General features: G+C 42.1%; 1 protein-coding gene across 2 annotated transcripts in view; it reads right to left on the bottom strand.

Moving 5' to 3' along the window:
• LGI1 (leucine rich glioma inactivated 1) overlaps nucleotides 1-16,573 on the bottom strand; it is a 37,389-nt gene extending 20,816 nt beyond the window's left edge. The window contains exons 1-2 of one of the 2 annotated variants that reach the window (XM_001502400.6): nucleotides 15,687-16,573; nucleotides 15,209-15,280 (exon numbers count right to left, since the gene is read on the bottom strand). In XM_001502400.6, coding sequence (XP_001502450.3) covers nucleotides 15,209-15,280; nucleotides 15,687-16,153 — 539 coding nt within the window. In that variant the 5' untranslated portion in view covers nucleotides 16,154-16,573. The remainder of the gene's footprint in view (nucleotides 1-15,208; nucleotides 15,281-15,686) is intronic. The other variant, XM_023642325.2, reaches the window with a different exon arrangement.
• Between the last annotated feature and the right edge of the window lie 4,095 nt (nucleotides 16,574-20,668).

The following is a 20,668-nucleotide window of genomic DNA, read 5'->3' on the forward strand; positions in this document are numbered from 1 at the left end:
ACATTTGTCCAAACCCATAGAATGCATAGCAGCAAGAGTGAACCTTAATGTAAACTGTGGACTCTAGATGATAATGTAGGTTCATCAATTGTAACAAATGTACCACTCTAGTGGGGGACGTGGGTAACAGGGAAGCTATGCATGTGTCAGGATAAGGGTGTATGGAAATCTCTGCCTTCTCCTCAATTTTACTGTGAACCGAAAACTGCTCTAAAAAAAATAAAATCTTAAAAAGTACAGGTGTACACTTAGGATATATGCTCTTTTATTTACTTGTATTATATTCTAACAAAAAAGTTTCTTATAAAAGGGAAAAAATATTCCTCCAGTTAAGGTAATGACTGTCTAAGTCCTTCCATTCTAAATTCAATTGCCATTTTCTGTGGACAAGGATTCCATGCACAAGGATTTGTAAAATTATACACACGTTCTAAATATAGTTGAGCAGGCTACCTATTTTATTATCTTGTATATATTTAAAAAGACTTTAAAAGGTCATATTCTATAAAGAGGATGAAATTCTGATCTTAATTCTTTACGGACTCCTCTAAATATGTTTGATTTCAACATTATGATTTGTTATTGAGCCAGATGTCTTAAAGAATCCCACAGTCCCTGTTAAGGGAAACTGTGCCACCCCGCCTCATCTTCACATACAACTGACCTGGGGGCAGACCAGGCTGGCCATGTTTTATACATGCAACCTCCCTTTCCTCCACCCCTTTCTGCAGATTATGAAGGCAAGAAGGACTCAGTTCTCATCCAGAGTGGCTGATCCTGAGGTCAGTCAGCATCCCACGGCCCAAGTAGCCTGGTTCAAAAAGGTGAGTTGAGCTGGGCTAAAGATGAGTGCCTTCCTGGGTATTTGGATCGGCAAACAGAGATGGAGCCAGCCAGCAAGAGGAGCTGAAGGAGGAAGGATGCCTTAGGGTTGAGTTAGATTTGTGGCAGGCAAAAATGTGTGCAAGGCACACTTAGGAGAGAGCAGCACTCTCTCACAAAGTGACCTCACAAAGTGACCTGGGTGTGCAGGCTGGAGCGCAGCGATGCTTGGATATGTGCTGGATCCTAAGCCAGTGCTTCTCAGTCTTGGTTGTGCTTGGAATGACCTGGGGAGCTGTAAAAATACTAATACCTGGTTCTTGCCCTCAGGGATTCTGGTTAAATTTTGCACCAGGAGTGTGGCCTGGGCATCAGGATATTTAAAAGCTCCCCAGGTGTCTCTTATATGCAGCAGGACTGCATATGGATGGTAAGCTTTCCGGTCAGTTACAATAGCCCCCCTTTACCTTTGGTGACTGAGGGGGGCCTCTGTTCCACTGCAGCAGGTCTGACTGGAGCAGTTGCTCTGGAACATAGAGATGCTGTGGACTGTCCTGTCCCTGTAACTACAGGTAGCAAGAGTCTGCAATAATATGACTCGGATTTGGCAACTGTCTTCAGGATAGCAGCACATGGAGGGGTGGGTGGGGATCAATGTACCATCAGAATGAACTTGTGGCCTTAAGCCACAAATCAGAGATCCAGACCCAGTAGATTTGCCAAGCAGCAAATGGGTTTGTACAGAGGTAGTACAGAATTTGCCCTCTGCCCCTGGTCTTGCCGGAACATTTAAGTTCTCTGCCACTTCCTCAACTCTCAGGGAGGGAAAAAGCCAAGCATTTTTCCCTAGAATTTTGGTGGAGGTGGACCCAGGGATGTGCCTTGACCTATCTGTACTCTCTCCCCACAAGGGCTATGCCATCAGCCTCACGAATTCAGTAAAAAAAGGGACTGTAGGAGGGTTAGGGAGGATTTTTTTTTCCCTCTGCAACTGAGAGAGTGCATGTTTCCCTAGCAAGAAGGAGACTTATGAAGACTGTTCGTCTCAACTATCAATCCCAGGCAGGCAATAGCTCATTTTAAAAATGATGATTGCTTCTCTCCTAATAGCCTGCATTTCATAGACTCCTGCTCAATGAGCTTATCTGGTCTTTGGAACAACTCTGTGAAAGTGGTAGAGCCGGTGTTAATATCTTTTTGACGCAAGGAAACTGAGGCCGAGAGGGCTGTTAAAGGCTTTGCCCAAGGTCATGAGGCCTAAGGCTCTTGGTCTACCACCCTTTTTCAAACACTGGATAGTCTCTCAGTATTAAGACCTGGGTCACATATTGACACAATATCCACAATCTGGCAGACAACCATAATAACACTGCTCAGCTCATATGGATTTAAGAAATCTAATTAAATAATAATCTCTTTTCAAAGGAAATAATTAATCAATATAAGTAATCTCAAAGTCACATTAAGATCATGCCAACCTGTATTTTTTTCAAGTAAAGAATTTTTAAGATTTGAATGCAGTTTGGTGTAGTCTGCTTATGAATACTATATGCTCTTTGTAGAAATCCTGGAAAACACAGAAAAGCTTAAAGAAGAAAATAAAGATCACCATAACCATACTACCCAAAGATATTAATATGCATATACATAATACGTGTATGATATGTACACATATAAATTTACAAAACTGGGATAATTTTTATACTGTTTGGTGTCCTCCTTTTCATGTACTTATTTTATCATGAACAATTTCTCATGATAATAAATTTTTAATATATAATTTTAACAGATGAGTGAGTTTTGTGTTATAGATATATCATGATTTAACTTTTACTGTTGATTCCAATTTTCACTATAATACACACTACCATAACCATCTTCATATGCAAGTATTTTTCCATATCTCTAATTATTTCCTTAGGACAGGCTTAGGATAGATTTCTAAAAGTAGCATTATTGGATTATAGATGGTTTTTAAGTCTCTAGTTCTTTACTGCTATCTTGTATCCAAGTACATGTTCAATTCTGAGTAAAGAAATGCATATTTTACCATATCTACACCAACATTTAGTATTATCATTTTTGTTTCTTTTTCTATGAAATCATGTCCTTTGACCATTTTTGTTGCTTTCAAAGTATTTTTTATTTACTAAGGACATTATCTATTCTTTTCCTCTCTTATTTGATGCGAAGAGTTTTTCCCTGCTGATTGTGACTTGCCTTTCCATTTGTGATTTTTAATATACAGAAATTTTATATTTTTAGCAAAATATATCAACTTCCATTATGTATTCTTTCTTTGCTTTAAAATTCTTTTTTCCTTTCCCCAAAGCTCCAGTACATGGTTGTGTATCCTAGTTGTAAGTCCTTCTAATTCTTCTATGTGAGCTGCCACCACAGCATGGCTACTGACAGACAAGTGGTGTGGTTCCACAACCAGGAAATGAACTTTGGCCACTAAAGCCAAGCACGCCGAACTTTAACCACTAGGCCATCAGGTCTGGCTCTTCTTTAATTCTTAAAATGTTCTTTCCTCTCTTGAGATCAAGGAAATATTACCTATGCCTTCCCTCTTTAAATTTTTTTTTTTATATTTGATTCTTCAATCTATATGCAACTTTTACTTTTATGTATACGTGAGGCAAGACAGTGCCTTGATTCCTTCCTATACATTTACCCAGATTTACCCGAAACCTGTTGTTGAATAATTAACGCTCTCCCCATTTATAAGTGCTGCTCCCTCCAAATGTCTGCTATTTTATTGGGTTTTTGTAAAAAATCTTGGATTTATTATTCCATTGCTACCTAATTTATTATTTTATCTGTTTGCATTTATTATTTGTTTTCTCTTGATTTCCTTATGATATTTATTGACTTTCATGTTCAATTCGTATGTTTTTATTCTTTCTGATTTAAAATGAAAGTATTTAGAAATATGACTTTACCTCTGTGTAAAGCATCCAGTAAGTTTTGATAGGTAATAATCTCTTAAAATTGCAAATTTGATTTCAACAAGTATTTAGAATAGTATTCTTAAAATCGCGTGTTGATGATAGGTTTTTTAAAAAAGCTTTCATAGTTTTATGATTAATATTGCATTGGGATCAGAGGATGAGATCTGTAAAATGTCTGCTAGCCCTGAGCTCCAGTTCCTCCTTCCACGGCCTGCATCCAACTGCCTGTAGGGGTGGGTCACATTTCTTTATAGCAATAAATTAACACCAAGGCCATAAAGTTGTTAGGGGGCTCCTAGCTGAACTGAAAAGCTAGGAGCAGCAGCATTTAATACAAAAGGAGCAGAAAAGTGGGTGACAGGGTTAGCGTGGAGCTCAGAGTTCTGGGGTCAGCAAAACAGAGAAGTAAAGAAAGGAGCTGAGGATCATATAATGAGGATCTAACTACATTAAAAGGAGGTCAGGGCTAAGGCTGCTCAATGTCCAGCTGAGAGGCCAGAGGTGGGGGCCCACAGGAGTGAAATGACTGGGCAGGCATATGTGTTGACGCCAAGGCTCATGGGCTGCTGAAGTGGTTTCCTGCCCTGACTCCTCACCTTTTCTAGGGACTAGAAAAAGAGCACGCTGACGAGGGAATCAGCAGCCTGGGTCTTTGCGTGGCCTTGAACAAACACATCACTTCTCCTCTCTATGTTGTCAAATGAAGGGTCTAGACTAGATAATTTTTTAGATCCCTTCCAGCTTGAAAGATGCATGAGTCTGTGCTTGTAGCACTGTGAGCTTCATTCATGGGACAGTAGGCATGGGCTCTGCGTGGCAAGCCGGAAGTGCTGGGGAGGCAGATCTGCAGATAGCTGAATGGGAGGCGTAACCTTGCTGAGAAAATCTCCCCTTGTCTCAAACTAGACTGCTCATCTGGTCACACCATGGTCCCCTGGCTCTAATGACACACTACTTCAGACTCTCTCTAGTCACCTGTGACATCTTGACTGCCATCAGAATCGTCTTTGGCCCAAGAGTGGCCTGCATTCTGTCTTCCAGCCCAGAGCAGATTCTCCTGGCTAGGAAGGGGCGATGATTTAGGGGGCTCTCCCATACAATCCCCCCTCGGTGAAGACTACAGAGGATAAAGAAGAGTGAGCAGCCAGCACCTGGCTGGCACTGATTAGATATAGAATAGAGAATCTCGTTTCTAGGCTTGTAGCTGCCACTTATTATGTACATGATGCATTAAGGAGGTGAATCTGTTTCATCATCTGTTAAAATAGGAATTATAACAACAAAAAGACTCCTTGGAAGATTCTAAGAATTACATGAGATAATGTATAAGAGCATGTCTCCAATGCTTCTGCAAAGAGCATAGAGATAAAATATCAGAGCTGGAAGAGCTGTTAGACCGAGGGAAGGACTGTAGTTTTATTACTAGGGAAACTGAGGCCCAGTAAGGTTGTCTCCTGCCCAACAAAACTGTTACAGACATCGTCCAGGGAATTAGGCAGCCATAGGCAGTGTGTATAAACACAAATACATATGTGTGTCTGTATGTTTATATATGCATATGTATGTAAATGAGAGCAAGATGCACACATTATAGCTGTTGGAAGGTTTGGGGGCAGGGCTGGAGGGGCTGGCCAGCTTGTTTAGAGGCAGCTTAGGTTAAATGATTCAGACCTTCTGGTTGTTACTAAGATTCTCCTTCATCCAAAAGAAGAGGGCTGGTTGAATGATAATTAATAATAGGCTGATGATTCACTTTGGTTAAATGCACACATTCTAAGTGCACCTGCCCCATGAATAATTTACATTTGAATATTTTAAATGCTTTTAAGATAGGAAAGCATTAAAATGGGCAGCTTCACACATGAGCATGTTATTTCACAGTTCTTTTTGACTCTCAGCCTTGAAAAACATTTTCGGTGTCATTCAGCTGATCCTTTAACAGACCACTACCTCCTTAATCTGGATGGATGGGGAATAACCTTAACCTTTGCTCCACATAAATCTGAGATGGGGGGCACCCCAGAGAGCTATGTAGGAAACTGAGGGCTGCAGAAGTTAAGTGACTTATCCAAGGTCACATCTTTTGTCAGCAGCAAGGCTAGGAGTAGAATGTAGGTTTTAGATTTTCAGAGACTCCCTTGGGAATATGCTTGGCACGCACGCTAGCAAAGATTTGAGTTGGACCCACTCCTTTGGTTTTGTAGCCCATTACTTCTTATCTCTGGATAGTCAAAACTTTTCCTTTCTAGGAGTCAGTGTAACTAGTCAGCAGTCCACCTCCCCGATGTTATTTATAAATTCAGTCTGCATCTTCGCAAAACGTGAAGGAAAAGAGACAAATTTTATCTAAAGCTATTCTGAGCCAAGCCTCATCTTTAGCAGCTTGCCATCTATTAACTCATTTTAATCCTCAAATGAACACTATAATGTAGGTTTTACATTCTCCACTTAAAATATAAAGAAAACCAAGGTGAGAAGTAAAGTGATTTGAAGCCAGTAACCAGCCGAGTTGCGATTGATTCTGTGCTCAGGCATGGTCTTCCCCTCGGGGCTGGTAATGATCATGGGCAAGGCCATGCTTCCTCTTTTTAGTCCCTCAGATCTGCCCAGTATCTGCTGCAAATCGAGAACAGCCTCGCCCAGGAGCTCCCAGAGTGTATTCCCTGGAATTCAAGGCCTTTATAGGGTCGAGAGGTTTTACGTGCACCAAAAAGGCAAATAACTTTGGGAAAAGTGGATCCGTGAAGTTAATTGGGGTTCTTAATTTCATAAATCTTTCTATTCTTAAGTCAACTGAATCTCTTCAAAAGGGAATTAAATACGCGGTCTCCTAATCTTATTGATAACGGGACCCTGTTATCATTAAGCTTTACACAGAATGAATGTTCCAAGCAGCACACACAGAGAAATGCTGGTTTAGCTACATGGATTTGAGGGAAGCTGCTCCAGATAAAAACAGTGAGAGCGTCAGCTTAAGCTCAGGGGCTTTCTTCCTGTTGAATGGGTTGCCATTAACAATCTACTGTCCCTGAAAGATGGAGCATCCACGGGGAGGTCCCCAAAGAAATGGTGTGCGCCAACTGCTTGACCAGGTGGATAGGCTGGTCCCAGATTTTACACTCAATGGGTCCACACGAACAAAGTTGTCTGAGTTACTCCTTATGTGGAGATAGATGGTTTACCGTGTCCTTTAAGACGGCATTCTTCTTACCTGCCTAAGCTCTGCTAGCAGGCCTTTCTAGAACAGGCGAGGCATAAATAATTAAGCTAGTAAATCAAACGGATACCAAAGGCATAGCTTCTCAAAGTATGGTCCATAGGACCAATGTTCTATGGGAATGTTAAGAAAGGTGAAACAACATGAAATAATTCCGGAAGCTTTTCTAAGCCCAAGTGCATTGTGAACAGCCAAGCGGGGAGAGAATGTGCAGTTTCCCAAATTTATTTGAGCAAAGAACCCTTTTCTTTCAGGACAACGGTTTCACAGGACGCAAGTTTAGAAAACTTTGCTGTAAGGTGTAACTTTAAAGTAAATAAGCTCTTTTTCTTTTGCTCTTTTCTTTTTTTTCTCTCTCTCTCTCTTTTAAGGCAAGGCGACCAGAGCTTATACATACAAATGAGAGCCGAATCCTAGGGAAACTAGATGTTCTTGCCAGCTACGCTGCCGCTCTTTCAAAGGGCTTTTGAAACTCCTTTTCAGTCATTGTCTCCAGGAAGCAGGACACAGTCCCCTGAATACCCTCATTAATGGCAAAGGTTGACCCTTTGAGAGGGCATTTGATTTTGGGAACAAAACCATGCAAAGTCAAGCCCAGTGATTCCTGTTCAAGAGGAAGTCGACAGAAGTGGTTAAAGTGAGGACGTGGGTTTAAACCTTGACTCCGCCACTTATGAGGGGTAGGACATTGAGGAAGTTACCTAACCCTTCTAGGACTCAGGGCGTTGTCTGCAAAATGGAGCTAATCAAACCCTCACAGGGTTATTGTGCTGATGAAATAAAAAATGAGCTATATAAAGTGCTTAGCATCAGGCAATACAAAAATGACAAATGCCTCCTAAGAAAACTTTGCCTGGTTTTATTGCATGGCTTCCAAACTGGCAGTGAGGGCAATCCTCAAAGAAGGATCTAGAAATGTTTAACCATGGAAGCACAGCTGGGAAAAACCTATGAACACCTATGAGGAATTCTCTGCAAGTTAAGGGTTTCTTGTACATATGAATTCTAGTCTGTTTATTTTTTTTAAAAAAGGTTCATTGTTTTTTAATCACACTTTACATAGGCAAATACTTGCCACCTTGCCATGTAAATGAGCCCAACAATTTCTTTCCAATCCTTGTCCCATGGGAAGTATACTGAAACACCGTTTTATGATCAGTCACCGTGGGGAGGTCATGATAAAGTCCCGATAAAGTCCCATTGGACCTGCCTGGGAAATTGGGAATTACATTATTATTTTAATAATAGCTTTACAATAACCAATTCCATATTATGAGGCTTTTTCAATTAACAATCTAATATACTGATTTGTTAGACGATGCAATAAATTTTGTCCATTTTTTTTAGCAAGACCATTTTCTTTATTATATTAATTTAAACTAACTCTAATTATAGAATACAATACAATAGAATTTTTAGGCTAGGAAAAGACCTTAATTAATTGCATGTGAAGGTCTGAAAATGCCAATTTATGTTTTGTTCAATCTTTTTTTAAGATTTTTTTATTTTTCCTTTTTCTCCCAAAGCCCCCTGGTACATAGTTGTGCACCTTCAGTTGTGGGTCCTTCTAGTTGTGGCATATGGGATGCCTCCTCAGCATGGCCTGATGAGCGGTGCCCAGGAGTCGAACCAGTGAAACCCTGGGCTGCTGAAGCAGAGTGTGCAAATTTAACCACTCAGCCACGGGGCAGGCCCCTGTTTGGTCTTTACCCTGTTTAAAAATCTGCTTCCAGGTTTCGGCCTTCTTCTGAAAATTAGGAAAATATTGCCCCATATTCATGTACCACATTCTCATCAGCAATAATCAGTTGGAGCTGAGGATGTCATTTTTAGGTGAGACATGTCTTATCTAGTTTACCCTAGTCACTACCACTCCCTATTGTCTTATACTCAACTGTTTCCTTCATTTACCTTATCACCCCAACTCCCATTGTCATTTGAGCTTGAGAACCACAAAGTAATCCACCTCTAGTGTTTTAAAATCTGAGACCCAGGGACATTTTGTGACCAACCCAAGATCACATAGCCTCTTGGTGGCTGAACTGGATTTCAGTTCCATGTCTTCTGACTTCTAGTTTCAGGCCTCTTTCCAACCTACCACAGCACCACTCATCTGAAGACTTGTCAACGTTAGTTGTCTTAAACAAAATCTGACACGTTTTACAAAGTGTGGCGCCAGTTTTTTTTTCATGAGGAAGAAGTAAGAGGGTTGTGCTTCCTTTCTTCCCCTCACCTCCTGGAAAGGTAAATAGTTCATGTTTCATGTGAGAAACGTTTGAAGGAAAGATTTCTTGGCAGGTTCCGATGGAGGCCTGTGTGTAGAACAATAGAATTTTAAAGCTGGGATTGTAGGAAAACCCAGTTTATACAATCGGATGCTAAGCTGACGTTGCGGTCGTTCAAGTTAAAGTGATTTTCAGATACTATAATAAAAGCTAATGTTTATTGAGTTCAGGAACTGTGCCAAGTGCTTTACATGTGTTGTTTCCCTTAATCCTTACTGTGATCCTGTGCAATAGGTACGATGGTTATTTCCCATTTTACAGATTCAGATAACGAGGTTTGATTAAACTTACCCCCAATCACACAACATTACAGTCAGCCGCAGAGTGGGGATTTGAACCCGCGTTTATCTGACCACAAAATCTGTGCTCTTTGCTACTTGCCTCATTGCCAGCTCACCAGGGATAGCCATTTCAATATCACAGCTGTCACTGTAAAGCCCTTGCAATCACTTTGTGGCTTATATCAGCCGCGGGATCAACAATTGGCAAGCATCACCACCATCACCAAGCAACCGAATACCATTTTGAACAAAACGAGAAAGCGTATCAACACTACCTCACGATACATTCAAATGTGGGCAAAATATAATTTACCTTTTAAGGCATCACCACCAGCTTGGAACTGCCATATCAGGGCAGGGAAGGAGAGATGTCACTCATCTCTGTGTCCCTCACAAAGCCCAGCGCTGTGCCTGCTGCACAGTAGAACCCCAAAACGTGTTTGCTGAAATGGGAGGCTTTTGCTTTCATTTTGTTACTGCTTGCAGCTGCACAATGAATAAACACTCGTGTTAGCTAAGCAAATATACATAAGTCAAAAAGGAAATTATCTTTGTGTTAACTAATTTTTTTCATCTTAATAATACTTAACCAACATTTCCCTTCGGATAAAGGGATATGACTAGATAAAAGAGAAATTCTATCCTTCACAAAAGAGAGAGAGAGATTAGTCAGCCTCCATAGTCAAATGAAGAACCTAAGAGCCTAAATATGATTTTTTACACATCAAAGACCAAGAGGAAGTTAGAGTGGGACAAAAGAGATTCAGGCAATGGGTCTGAGGAAAGGGTTTGGATGCTTTGCCATTTAAGTTCCAGAACACTGGAAATCTCTGTGGAAGAAGTTTGAAGTCATAATGTCATGAACAAATATCTCCTCATATTTTTTTGGGTTCAGCTCACTTTCTAGACCTCCACACTATTAGTTCATGTGAAATCTGATAGGGTCTACCCACCATAAGAAAGAGTGTGAATATGACCAGGACTATCTACTGATAGTAAAATAGGAGTCTTTAGTATAAAGTCTACGAAAACATGAGTTGAATTTGACAAAATAGATAGTAAGCAACGTCCAGGCCTAAACATCCAGGCTGTTCTCTAGGACCTTGGCTATTGATGACCCTCTATGAGACACATGGGGCAGACACAAGCACAGATAGCTCTAATAAATGGCAGAAAGTACTAGAGACATCAGAAAAGTCTATGGAGGCTAAGCAGACAGAGGTCAGGGAATGAGGTACTTCAATCTGGTGTGGACGGAGCTTGGGAGGGGTGTGTGTGTGTGTGTTTGTGGTATCAATACTGTGAGAGATGGCCCCCAACAAATAGTCAAATTCTATTAATACCAACTCAGATTTTCAGATTTTCTTTCTTTCTAGGGAGCCATTAAAGGCTTCCAGCACAAGGCTGCCATGATGAGATCTGTGTTTCGGGATGGTGGCACTAATGGAGGTGGGCAGGATGGGAACTGGAAGCAGGAAGACCAGTGCAGAAGCTCCCACAGCAGCCTGTGAAACAGTTATTGCAGCCTGAGTGAGGGCCTTGGCCCCGGGGTGAAGAGGAGGTGGCAGAATCTCATGCTGTTTGACAGGGGACTTGTCTAGTTGGAAGTGGACAGTGAGGGAGAAGGGGCAGGTAATTCTTAAGTTTCTTGCCTGGATAATTGAGAGGATGAAATATGCTTTCAGAGAAAAAGTTGTTGTACATGGTTGGTTTGCATAGTTACAAAAATAAATTAAAAAGTTAAAATCAGAGCTATGGGTCATTGGGCCAATTGTAGACAAAACAGCCTAGATGACTGAAGCTTTTACTTCTCAGTCCATTGTGGGGGCATCAGCTGGCCACAAACCAAACCAGCTAATAATTCCTCTAAAAGCCCTCTTAGCTAATGGGTCTGGCTGGAAAAGGCATTGAGGGTTGCTAAATTTTTCTTACACTTGTAATATAAGGAAGAACAGAAAAAAGATGCCGATCATTGTAAAGGTAAGATAAGCCAGGAGTATTTTTTCCTAGACAGATAACATTTTGAAAGACTAAACAGTAAAAGCTCTGTAAGGATGGATTTAATATTTACCTTGTTCATGCTATTTGCTTTGCAACCTGTTTTTAGTTATTGATTTCTTGTGAACTATGTACGTTTATGTTGACTGTGGATTAATAAAAGACATAATGACATATTTCCCCCCAGAGGGATCTATTCCATCGCTTCAAACAAGACCGAATTTCATTGGAATAAATAGAATTTATTTTCTGGCCACATTGAGTTCTTATATATAGATTTCTCTTTTTTCAGCATGGTACTAAAACCAACACTGTAATTTACTTGCTGCAAATAGAACTCTCCTAAGAGAGTTGGAGGGATTTAGTTTATTAAAAATTTTATAAACAAATGGCAACGGGACCACATTTTACACTCTTAAATTTGAATTTAATTCTGCAATGAGCCTGTGTCATTGTTAATTCCTGTCTGCAGTGGGAAGAATAGGGCTGTAATGTGTGAAAACACATTTCTGTAAATTGCATTCACTACAAGCGCCACGCCCCATCACCAAAAGCAAACCAGAATGAATCAATCCCTCTCATTGGTTGTTTCACAACAGGTCCTATGGAAAACATGAATGAAATTGCATTTTCTTGGAAAAGGTTTTGTTGTTGTCTAAAACCATAAGTGAGATATTTTTTTAAAAATATGTTTTGTACCACTAATCTGATGAATTTTTGTTGGACAATTTTATTCTTTTACTCCTCCCTCTACAGAGTGTGGGCTTTGTTTTTCTTGCTCTCCAACACACACTGCCAGACACAGCCTACCAGGATCTTTTCCCCCAAAACACTGTATGTAACTTAAGGAGGCATTGCAACTGTTTTCCTCAGTACCCTGGGCTGACATTTCAAAAAGTACTTCTCATCATGCCTCTGCAGAAGGTCTGAAAAACCATTTGGGGCCATAATGAAATTATCAGATTTTTAGGGTGGATGATCGGAATGGGTCGTTTCTTTTCTCTTTTCAACAACAGAGCAAGAAACCAACTGCCTTTGTACATAGACCAAGCAGGACTGATTCTGAAGTTTCTCTCTTCACAGGATATGACAGATCAGTTTGGTAATCTGTGGTCTCAAATGTCGTTAGAACACCTTGCAAACCCCAAGCAATGGCTGGTGTGATCCAGGCCTGGCCTGAGGCAAAAGTCATATAAAGGCAAATTCAGGCCCCTTGGTCGTCATATTCCAATGAGGGGTTGGCAGCCCGTGTTGGGTTTTCAGGGCACTGGATGGCCCTGTCCCACGGAAGAACTCTTGTCCGTGAACCATTCATTCCCACCACTGTTATGACTATGGCACAGTTTATATTTGCAGCCTTATCATTTATTTCCTCCTCAGTGAAAATGAGCTTATTAGACCCTTTTCTGAGGACAGGAGGAAGCAGAGAACATTGGGCAGAAAGAATGGGGAGCAAAATCTTTAGGAAACAGGGTCCTGGAGATTAGAGACAAACTTTGACTCCTGAAAATTTTGAACAACGTCAGCTCTGGCACAAATCTGCCATGTTGAGGTTACCAATGTGACTTAAGTAAGGACATGCAGGGCAAGAATTACTCGTCCTTTTGTTATTTCTGAAACCTGAACTGCTTTTAGAAATAAGGCCTGGAATGTTCCATAGGAACTCAGAGCATGGGACATAGGGGCATGGCACACACTCAGTGTGGGCTATTTAAAAACCAGCTCCTTGGCTTCCCTCTGTGATTCTAAATACGTGTAATCACATTGCTCTGCAGCAGCCGGTAACTATTTCTATAGCGTTGTCCAGCGTCTGTGCTTGCCAAGGCTGGGTCCACCCAACAATAACAAAGTGGACATGTGCTAACTGGTTAGCTTGATCAGTCCAGACTCTCTGTGTCACAGCTAATCATCTAGTGTTGGAATATAAGTAGTATGTGTCGACTGACACTTCTTGAATTTCAAGGACTGATCTAGTTAACTATCCTTGGGGAGAGAGAGGCAGCTTAGCTCATCAAAAGGATGCTTTTTAAATGAGCCATTTATTTACTTAACAAATGAACAACATAAGCACAATTTATCACTTTCTCAGATACAACCAATTCTTATCCTATGGAAGGATCTTAGCACTGGAGAGTTCACTGCTTTACCTGCTAAAGACTATGTTTTTCGGATTTGTTTGATGTGCTAACACTTCCCCCAAATCACACCATTAGCCATCAATCAAACAGATAAATCCCTTAGGAATATTCTACTCAATTGTTAATCACTCAAAGACATTAGCTAGTAGAAGGACATTAGCCAACATTGTTACATAATGTCAAAACACCTGATCAGGTTTGTGAATTCAATGAAATAGTTAAACCAGTTTTGGGATTACATATAGACAGAACAATCGATTAAATGCTTTTTGAGCTTTCTGTAAAAATTTAAAACTCTACCATTTGCAAAACGTGTAACCGTTTGTCATACCTTATGCCAAGCATCTTGTTTACTAAAATCTTATTTATTTCTGATAACAACCCTTCAATGTGTTATCACCTCCATTTTACAGATGAGGAGACTGAGGCTCAGAGAGATTTAGTCATGTGCACAAGGTTACATGTCTAGTTTCTAGTGACTGGTGGGGTGAGGTTTACACACGGGTCTCTCCCATTTCGAATCCATGCTGTTTGCCTCTGTGTGTATATAATCTCCAACAGCCATAACGGCCAATTAAGGCAAGAAAACAAAACAAAAAACAAACAAGCAAAAAACTTGGGTCCTGAATCATGCAGTTAAGATAACCAAAACTCAGTTGAATGACAATTGCCTAATTCCCTCCTGGACCCGGGTAACTACAAGCGCAATCTGTTGCCTGACACCCGAGTACCGGGAGACCTCTTGACCCCCACGTGGTCCTGCTCTAAGAACCAGCCCACCAACTGCCAAACATTACACATCAGAACAAATTATATGTGTGACACTATGCCTGTGGAGAGATCTGATTTCTTAGTCAAATATTATTTTTTGAGTATTTTGAGACATAGACTGAATATGTGGTTCCCTCATGGCTAATTCAAAACACACAGCAAAGATTAATCGTTTGCACTATCCTATATTAATATTTTCTTTCCCTCCTTGTAAGGGGACTAGCTATAAATTAGATGAGATTAGAAAACAGTCTCTCGAGAATTAGTATTTTAAGGAATTACCTAGAAAGAACCCAGGTTTTTTTTCCCACATGGTAAATCATACAGGGGTGCAGCCTGCCCCACATCCCCGGGAGACAACATCTTGAGTGCATATGTTATGCTGGCCTCTGTATTGACTCATTCAAAAACTCCAGGGCAAAATAACCAAAGTTCCCAAGTCAAAAATGAAAGTAAAATAGTGGAATGGAATTGAGTTCATTGTTGCAACATTCCAACAACTTCATAAATAGCCATTAAAGTAGATAGCATTACAGGTTAGCAAATGTACCATTGCAAGAATCAACCTGCACCGTTGTTGTGAAGTTGCAGACAAACCCATCTACCTCTCACTTTCCTGGTATTCTTTTCCTCTGCAGAAATGTAATCACATTTGACAAAATTAATATTGAGATGGTTTTACTAGAGGGCTTATCCAAATGCATGCTATATTAAAAATAGTCAGGATATAAATATTTCTCACAAGAGCTGCAGCGATGGTGTGAATAAAAAACTGCCTTCTGAGATTTCAGTAAAACCAGATCTCACAAAGGATCTGAAAGAAAGCAAAACCAAAAAAACAAACGGACAGACACACACAAAGAGACACAGACACACAGAACAAACCTTATGTTAATCCGGTTTAGCAAAACAGTTCACTATTTTGACACTATTTGATGAAGTACGATCCCGTTCCTTCTCAGAAGAAGGAGGAGAGATGAATCTGCTACAGGTTTCTCATAATAATGTTCAGGGGTGGGGGGTTTCTAAGCATGTTCTGTAGCAGCTAAGAAAAAAATCAAAATTTCTAAATGCAGCAAAATGTTAGCACTGTCAAATGGCCAAGCATGCAAGAGGAATCTCTCTCTCCATGCCCTTCTACCAATACATACAAAGCCCCAAATACATCGGCTGGAATTTTTAAATCGTAAATTAGATATCAAAATGCTTACGGGCCTTACAATGAGATAACATCAGGAGGAACGGTGCGTGGAATGGATCTGGCATTCTCACATAAAGCATTATCTTTGGTACAAGTACACACGGCAGGGCATTTTGGCTTCGCTGGTTTCTTCCCCTCAGTCAGCAAAAGCGCAGATAAGAGACATAGGAAATAAGCAATTCTTTTCAGGGGGATGCAGGCATTTCCCATCCTTTGGCTTCTCTCTGATTCCATGCAGTCGAAAAAATATCCCCAAACATGAACAGGGCTTCTGGAATTCAGATGGTGATTGTCTTGCTCTAAGACCAGGTCACATAGGAGTCCACCCTTTTCCTTTGCCTCTGTATCTCTGCTTTTCAAAACAGGGACCTGCAGCTGATTCGTGAGCTGCTCCTCGCTCCAGCAATGCACTGCTCGGGGAAGAGACCTGTGAGGTGCTGCGAGATGGGAGGGATCCAACTGCTGGAGGAGAGAGCCGTCTTGCATCACCACGAAAACACTGAGCACAGACCAGCCTTCGAAGGCAAAGTGAAGTGATGTAACAGAAAATAAACAGCTTTCTGCTTGCACCGGGAGGCCCTTTAATTGTTACCAAAAATAGGACGGCATTATGTCTTATTAGTGGGTGGGTGGGCGGGTGGGTGGGAGCAGTCATCTTGCATGGATCTCGGCAATCTCAGAAACCTCTGGGAATTTGCTTTTCATGTGGCAAATAACCTAGCAAGAAAAACTAGCTTTGGAGCCAGCCCTGGCTGGAAAAATGAAGTTAAATGAAACTCTCTCCCTCCACAGCATTTGGCTAAAACCTTGCTATTTCTTGCTGAGTCCACCTGACCGATGCCGTCGTTGAAAGACAAGCAAGAACACATGGAGAATGTGACTTTCAGGGAATGAATATGAATAAATACTTTTCTGACACTTATCAACACTCATGAATTATTGATTTTCATAATCCACCCCCCATGTGTGAGCCATTCCCTCCTCCCATGATGAGGGAGGGAAATAGAAGCATAGACTGCCTCTGTGTATAATCTACCCTCCTCACTTCTTGTACTCTCCCTTCGTTAGCAGGAGCACCAGAAGCCTGGAAGGATCTCCCTGCCAGCAGGAGGCAGCCAACTTTGGCTTCCAGTGCCCTGGAAAAAGTCTGGTTTAGCCTGGGAGGCTGAGATTGGGTGGGGAAAATGCTGGACTAAGAGCCAGAGACCTAGCTTTGAGGTCCCAGTTCTGCCATGAACGAGCTGATATTGTCTCTGGATCTATTCCCCTGTCTGTAAAATGGGGATGATAATATACATGTTCCGTGAACGTTAGGAACATTAAATCAAAATGGTAGGCTATGTTACGGTTGTATTTGATGGGAAAGAGGATGCACCGTTAGGGAAGAAAATTCCTTTAAAGAAGAAAAAAACAAGAGACCCTGGCAATGAGGCAAGGCAGTATAGTCCAAGAGGGTGGGAAGACTCTTAGGATGGAGAAAGAGGCGGAAAATAGACCTTGGTCCTCTCACCATGCTGAAGGTGCCCATCCCTTAATCCGGCACAGTTGGCCAGGGGGCGCCAGTCCACGATCTTTTCACTTTCAGCTTCTTAGACTGAAAGCAGTAAAAGGATTGTTTGAGCAAATTTGTGATTGTGACATACACTCATCCGACATGGGAACTTGATGCGTTGACAGTCTACCTTTTCCTTTCACAACGTGCCCCACGCTTACTCCAATCACTCGTTTAATTCTCTGTGAGCTCTATACGGTGAGGGCAGTGGCAGGCGTGTTCCTTGTTGTATTCGGTTATTGTCTGCTTACCCAGAAGACTGTAAGCTCCAGGAGGGTGAAGACCCGGCTGTGAATCTAGTGCCTGCACTGTGTCGTGCATGCATCGTGAGCAACAGAGCATAGAGGCTATTCATGGTCAGGACACGCTCATCCAAGGAAACTTCAAATCACACCTCAGACTTACAATAAAGGGATTTGACCTCGTCAAGGCAGTCAGAGGACAATTCCCTGGAGAAGTAATGATTGCGCTGAGTTCCAAGGTAAGGGGGAATGAGAGAGGGTTGGTGAGAATGTTCCAGGTGGAGTGAATAGCATTTGCCAAGGCCTGGCCATGACCCAGAGAACAATGGACACCTCTGCAGAGTTTTAGGCAGAGGAGTGATATAATCTGGTTTCTGTTTCGAAAAGACCAATAGATTAGTATCATTAAGCCAGTTTTGGAGGGTATGTAAATATGTTGTTTTTTACAGAAAAGAAAAAAACTCAGTCCAAGAGATGTAACGATTTTAGAATGGATTCTTCTAACGCTTCACTGTCAAGGACTCTGTGTGGGGAGGGACTATATCCTAGCGTTTATAGAAGCCACCGTGACCTACAGGCGAGCCCCACTTGAAACAGTAAAAGTGTCACTTAAAGGTTGGCTGCAAGTCAGGTTTCTGTAAATTGAATCCTGCTTCAAATGCATGGTGGAAACTTGCTCCATAAAATAATTATGTGGTGAAAATTTTATAGAGGAATGTTTTCATTCAAACAATCATCTACCCCCTGTTATCTGACTTGTAAATGATGCATTCTGTAACTATAAAATAAAGACCCTGAGAACTTACAGGGACCTCAGAGTTCTCGGATCCAATCCCTGGATGTTACAGAAGGGAAAACTGAGGTGCTGAGAGGTCATACCGATGGCTGGTAGCAGAGCCAGCACTCTGCATGGGGTGACACTGGCAGATACTTGCCTAAAATGAATGGTGGAGTCAAACAGGATAATTCACTTTTTTTTTTAAAGATTTTACTTTTTCCTTTTTCTCCCCAAAGCCCCCCAGTACATAGTTGTGTATTCTTCGTTGTGGGTCCTTCTAGTTGTGGCATGTGGGATGCTGCCTCAGCGTGGTTTGATGAGCAGTGCCATGTCCGTGCCCAGGACTCGAACCAACGAAACACTGGGCCGCCTGCAGCAGAGCGCACAGACTTAACCACTCGGCCATGGGGCCAGCCCCCAGGATAATTCACTTTTAAATGTATCAGATTATCAAGATTCCTTGATAACGTCTTGGCTTTGTGCTCTGTAGACACAAAGGAAGGGTGAGCCGTCTTTCATTTCTGACTTGGTTAAGCTGGGAGGGCAAATGAATAAGGGAGAGAAATCATATCCATAACTATTCACTTTGCGGCTGTATTTATCTGGCAGTTCAACTTGCCAGTTCAAGTGGCAAAAGGACCATGGAGAGGGGCACTCTAGGACAAATTACAATGGCCATTCTGAAAAGACAGTAACTTTTTCTTTTTCTATGGCATTTAAAGCCGAGACTTGAATTCCCTATTCAATTAAAACACCCACTAAGATAGGGCAAAATTTTAACCGTGTAATACAGAATGCTGACGGTTTTTTAGGGAGGAGAAACCGCTTCCGGGCTCTGGAATTGGCTCTGAGGAGGGGGCTACGGACAGGAGGGCTGGTTGTTATATTTAAGTCTAGAGGGGTCTAGAGGGAGAGGGCTCTTTCGCTGACAAAGCTTCCCTTCCCCGTGTCTCCTCCTTTGGGAAGCTCTGGTAGGGCACAGAGAGGATGTGGGAAGTGGGAGGATGGAAGCTGAGGGGTTTCCATCAACCTGGAGGCTGTTAGATAAGGTTTGGCAACCCATCTGTGGATTACGGTGGGGGCCCTTGGGAGAGGGGCTTAGGAAGGATGAAAGCAGACCTGGGAGGAGGCCAGGGGACGGAAGGCAGCCTCACTGCCCAGACCCAGCTGTGGAAGAGTAGCTGAGTGAGCCTGGGTCTGGCTCTGTACTTTGCCCGTCGTGTGACCTTGGGCTAGTTATTCAACCTTTCCAGGCCACAATTTTTCCTCTGTAAAAGGAGGATAATGATAGTAAATATTATGTTGAGCTGTTAAGAGAATTAAATACAATAATGTATTTAAAGTGCTTAGCGTGAGGTCTGATATATGGGACGGATTTATCGTCGTCGTCATCATCGTCATTGTTGCAACAGGACTTGAATTCTGAACATGTGACTCCTGTTACCTGGGAAGCAAAGCTCTCAAATATAAATGGGTTTAGCTTAAGTCTGTGTTCCCTCTAGGAAGCTGGCTCTTCTGGGCAGGATGACAGACTGTGGCCTTGCCAAGAGTCTATTCACATGAAGGAACCAAGGAGCCTCCTGGGAAAGAAAAACTCACCAGTTGCGGTGAGAGCAGGAGCACCCAAGCTCTGTTCAAGGACAAGATCCAGAGCTGGGGGAAAGAAGGTGGTTATGAACACAAGACAGACGATTTTGCAGCCCACCGCCCTTGAACTGAACGCGTGTAAGTTAGAAGGGGTAAGAGCAATCTACTTTGAGATCCCTCTAACAAAGGGTGTTGTCCCTAGTTCAGTGGGCACCATGGCATTCCAGTGGGTGCCATGAGGAACTACACACAGAGTTGTGGCACCAGGAGCAGCTGTAGAGATGTGAGACCAACAGCGTCCCCATCCAGGCCCATGGCTCAGACATCACCAAAGTCACTGGATTTTCCACCAGAAGCAGCTTGACCTTAGTGACCCAGCAGCAGTGACAGCTTACAGACATCAGAGGAACTGGCAAGTGACCCCAGCAGGGAGCTGGAGCAGAAGAGAAGGGAAAAGAGGGATACGGCGTGGTGTTTGAGAGCACATGTGCGACGTTCCCTGGGCATCCTCCGAAACTGGAAGGGTCTTTGTGGAGGGGCTGGCGATTCTGGGAGAGCCGTTGAAACCAGAGAGAGAGAGAGAGGAACAGTCTGTGCTGGGGTTCTGATCCCAGTTTTCCCCTCAGGCTGGTGTGGCCTAGGAAACACACATTGTACAAGTAAACAAATCATTATTATGAGCCTTAAAAGATCCAGCTTGGCCCTGCCTCCTTTTACAAACACTCAGACATGCAAACTGGTGTCAGTTTAAGCCGCGTTCTCAATAGAGCAGGGTTGTTGAAGCTGCAAGTCAGGTGCAAAAGCGGGTTGCAAAATCAGTCTAGTGGGTAGAAGCAGAATTT

The sequence above is a fragment of the Equus caballus genome, chromosome 1 (genome assembly GCF_041296265.1).
Source record: "Equus caballus isolate H_3958 breed thoroughbred chromosome 1, TB-T2T, whole genome shotgun sequence".
Classification (NCBI taxonomy): Eukaryota; Metazoa; Chordata; class Mammalia; order Perissodactyla; family Equidae; genus Equus; species Equus caballus.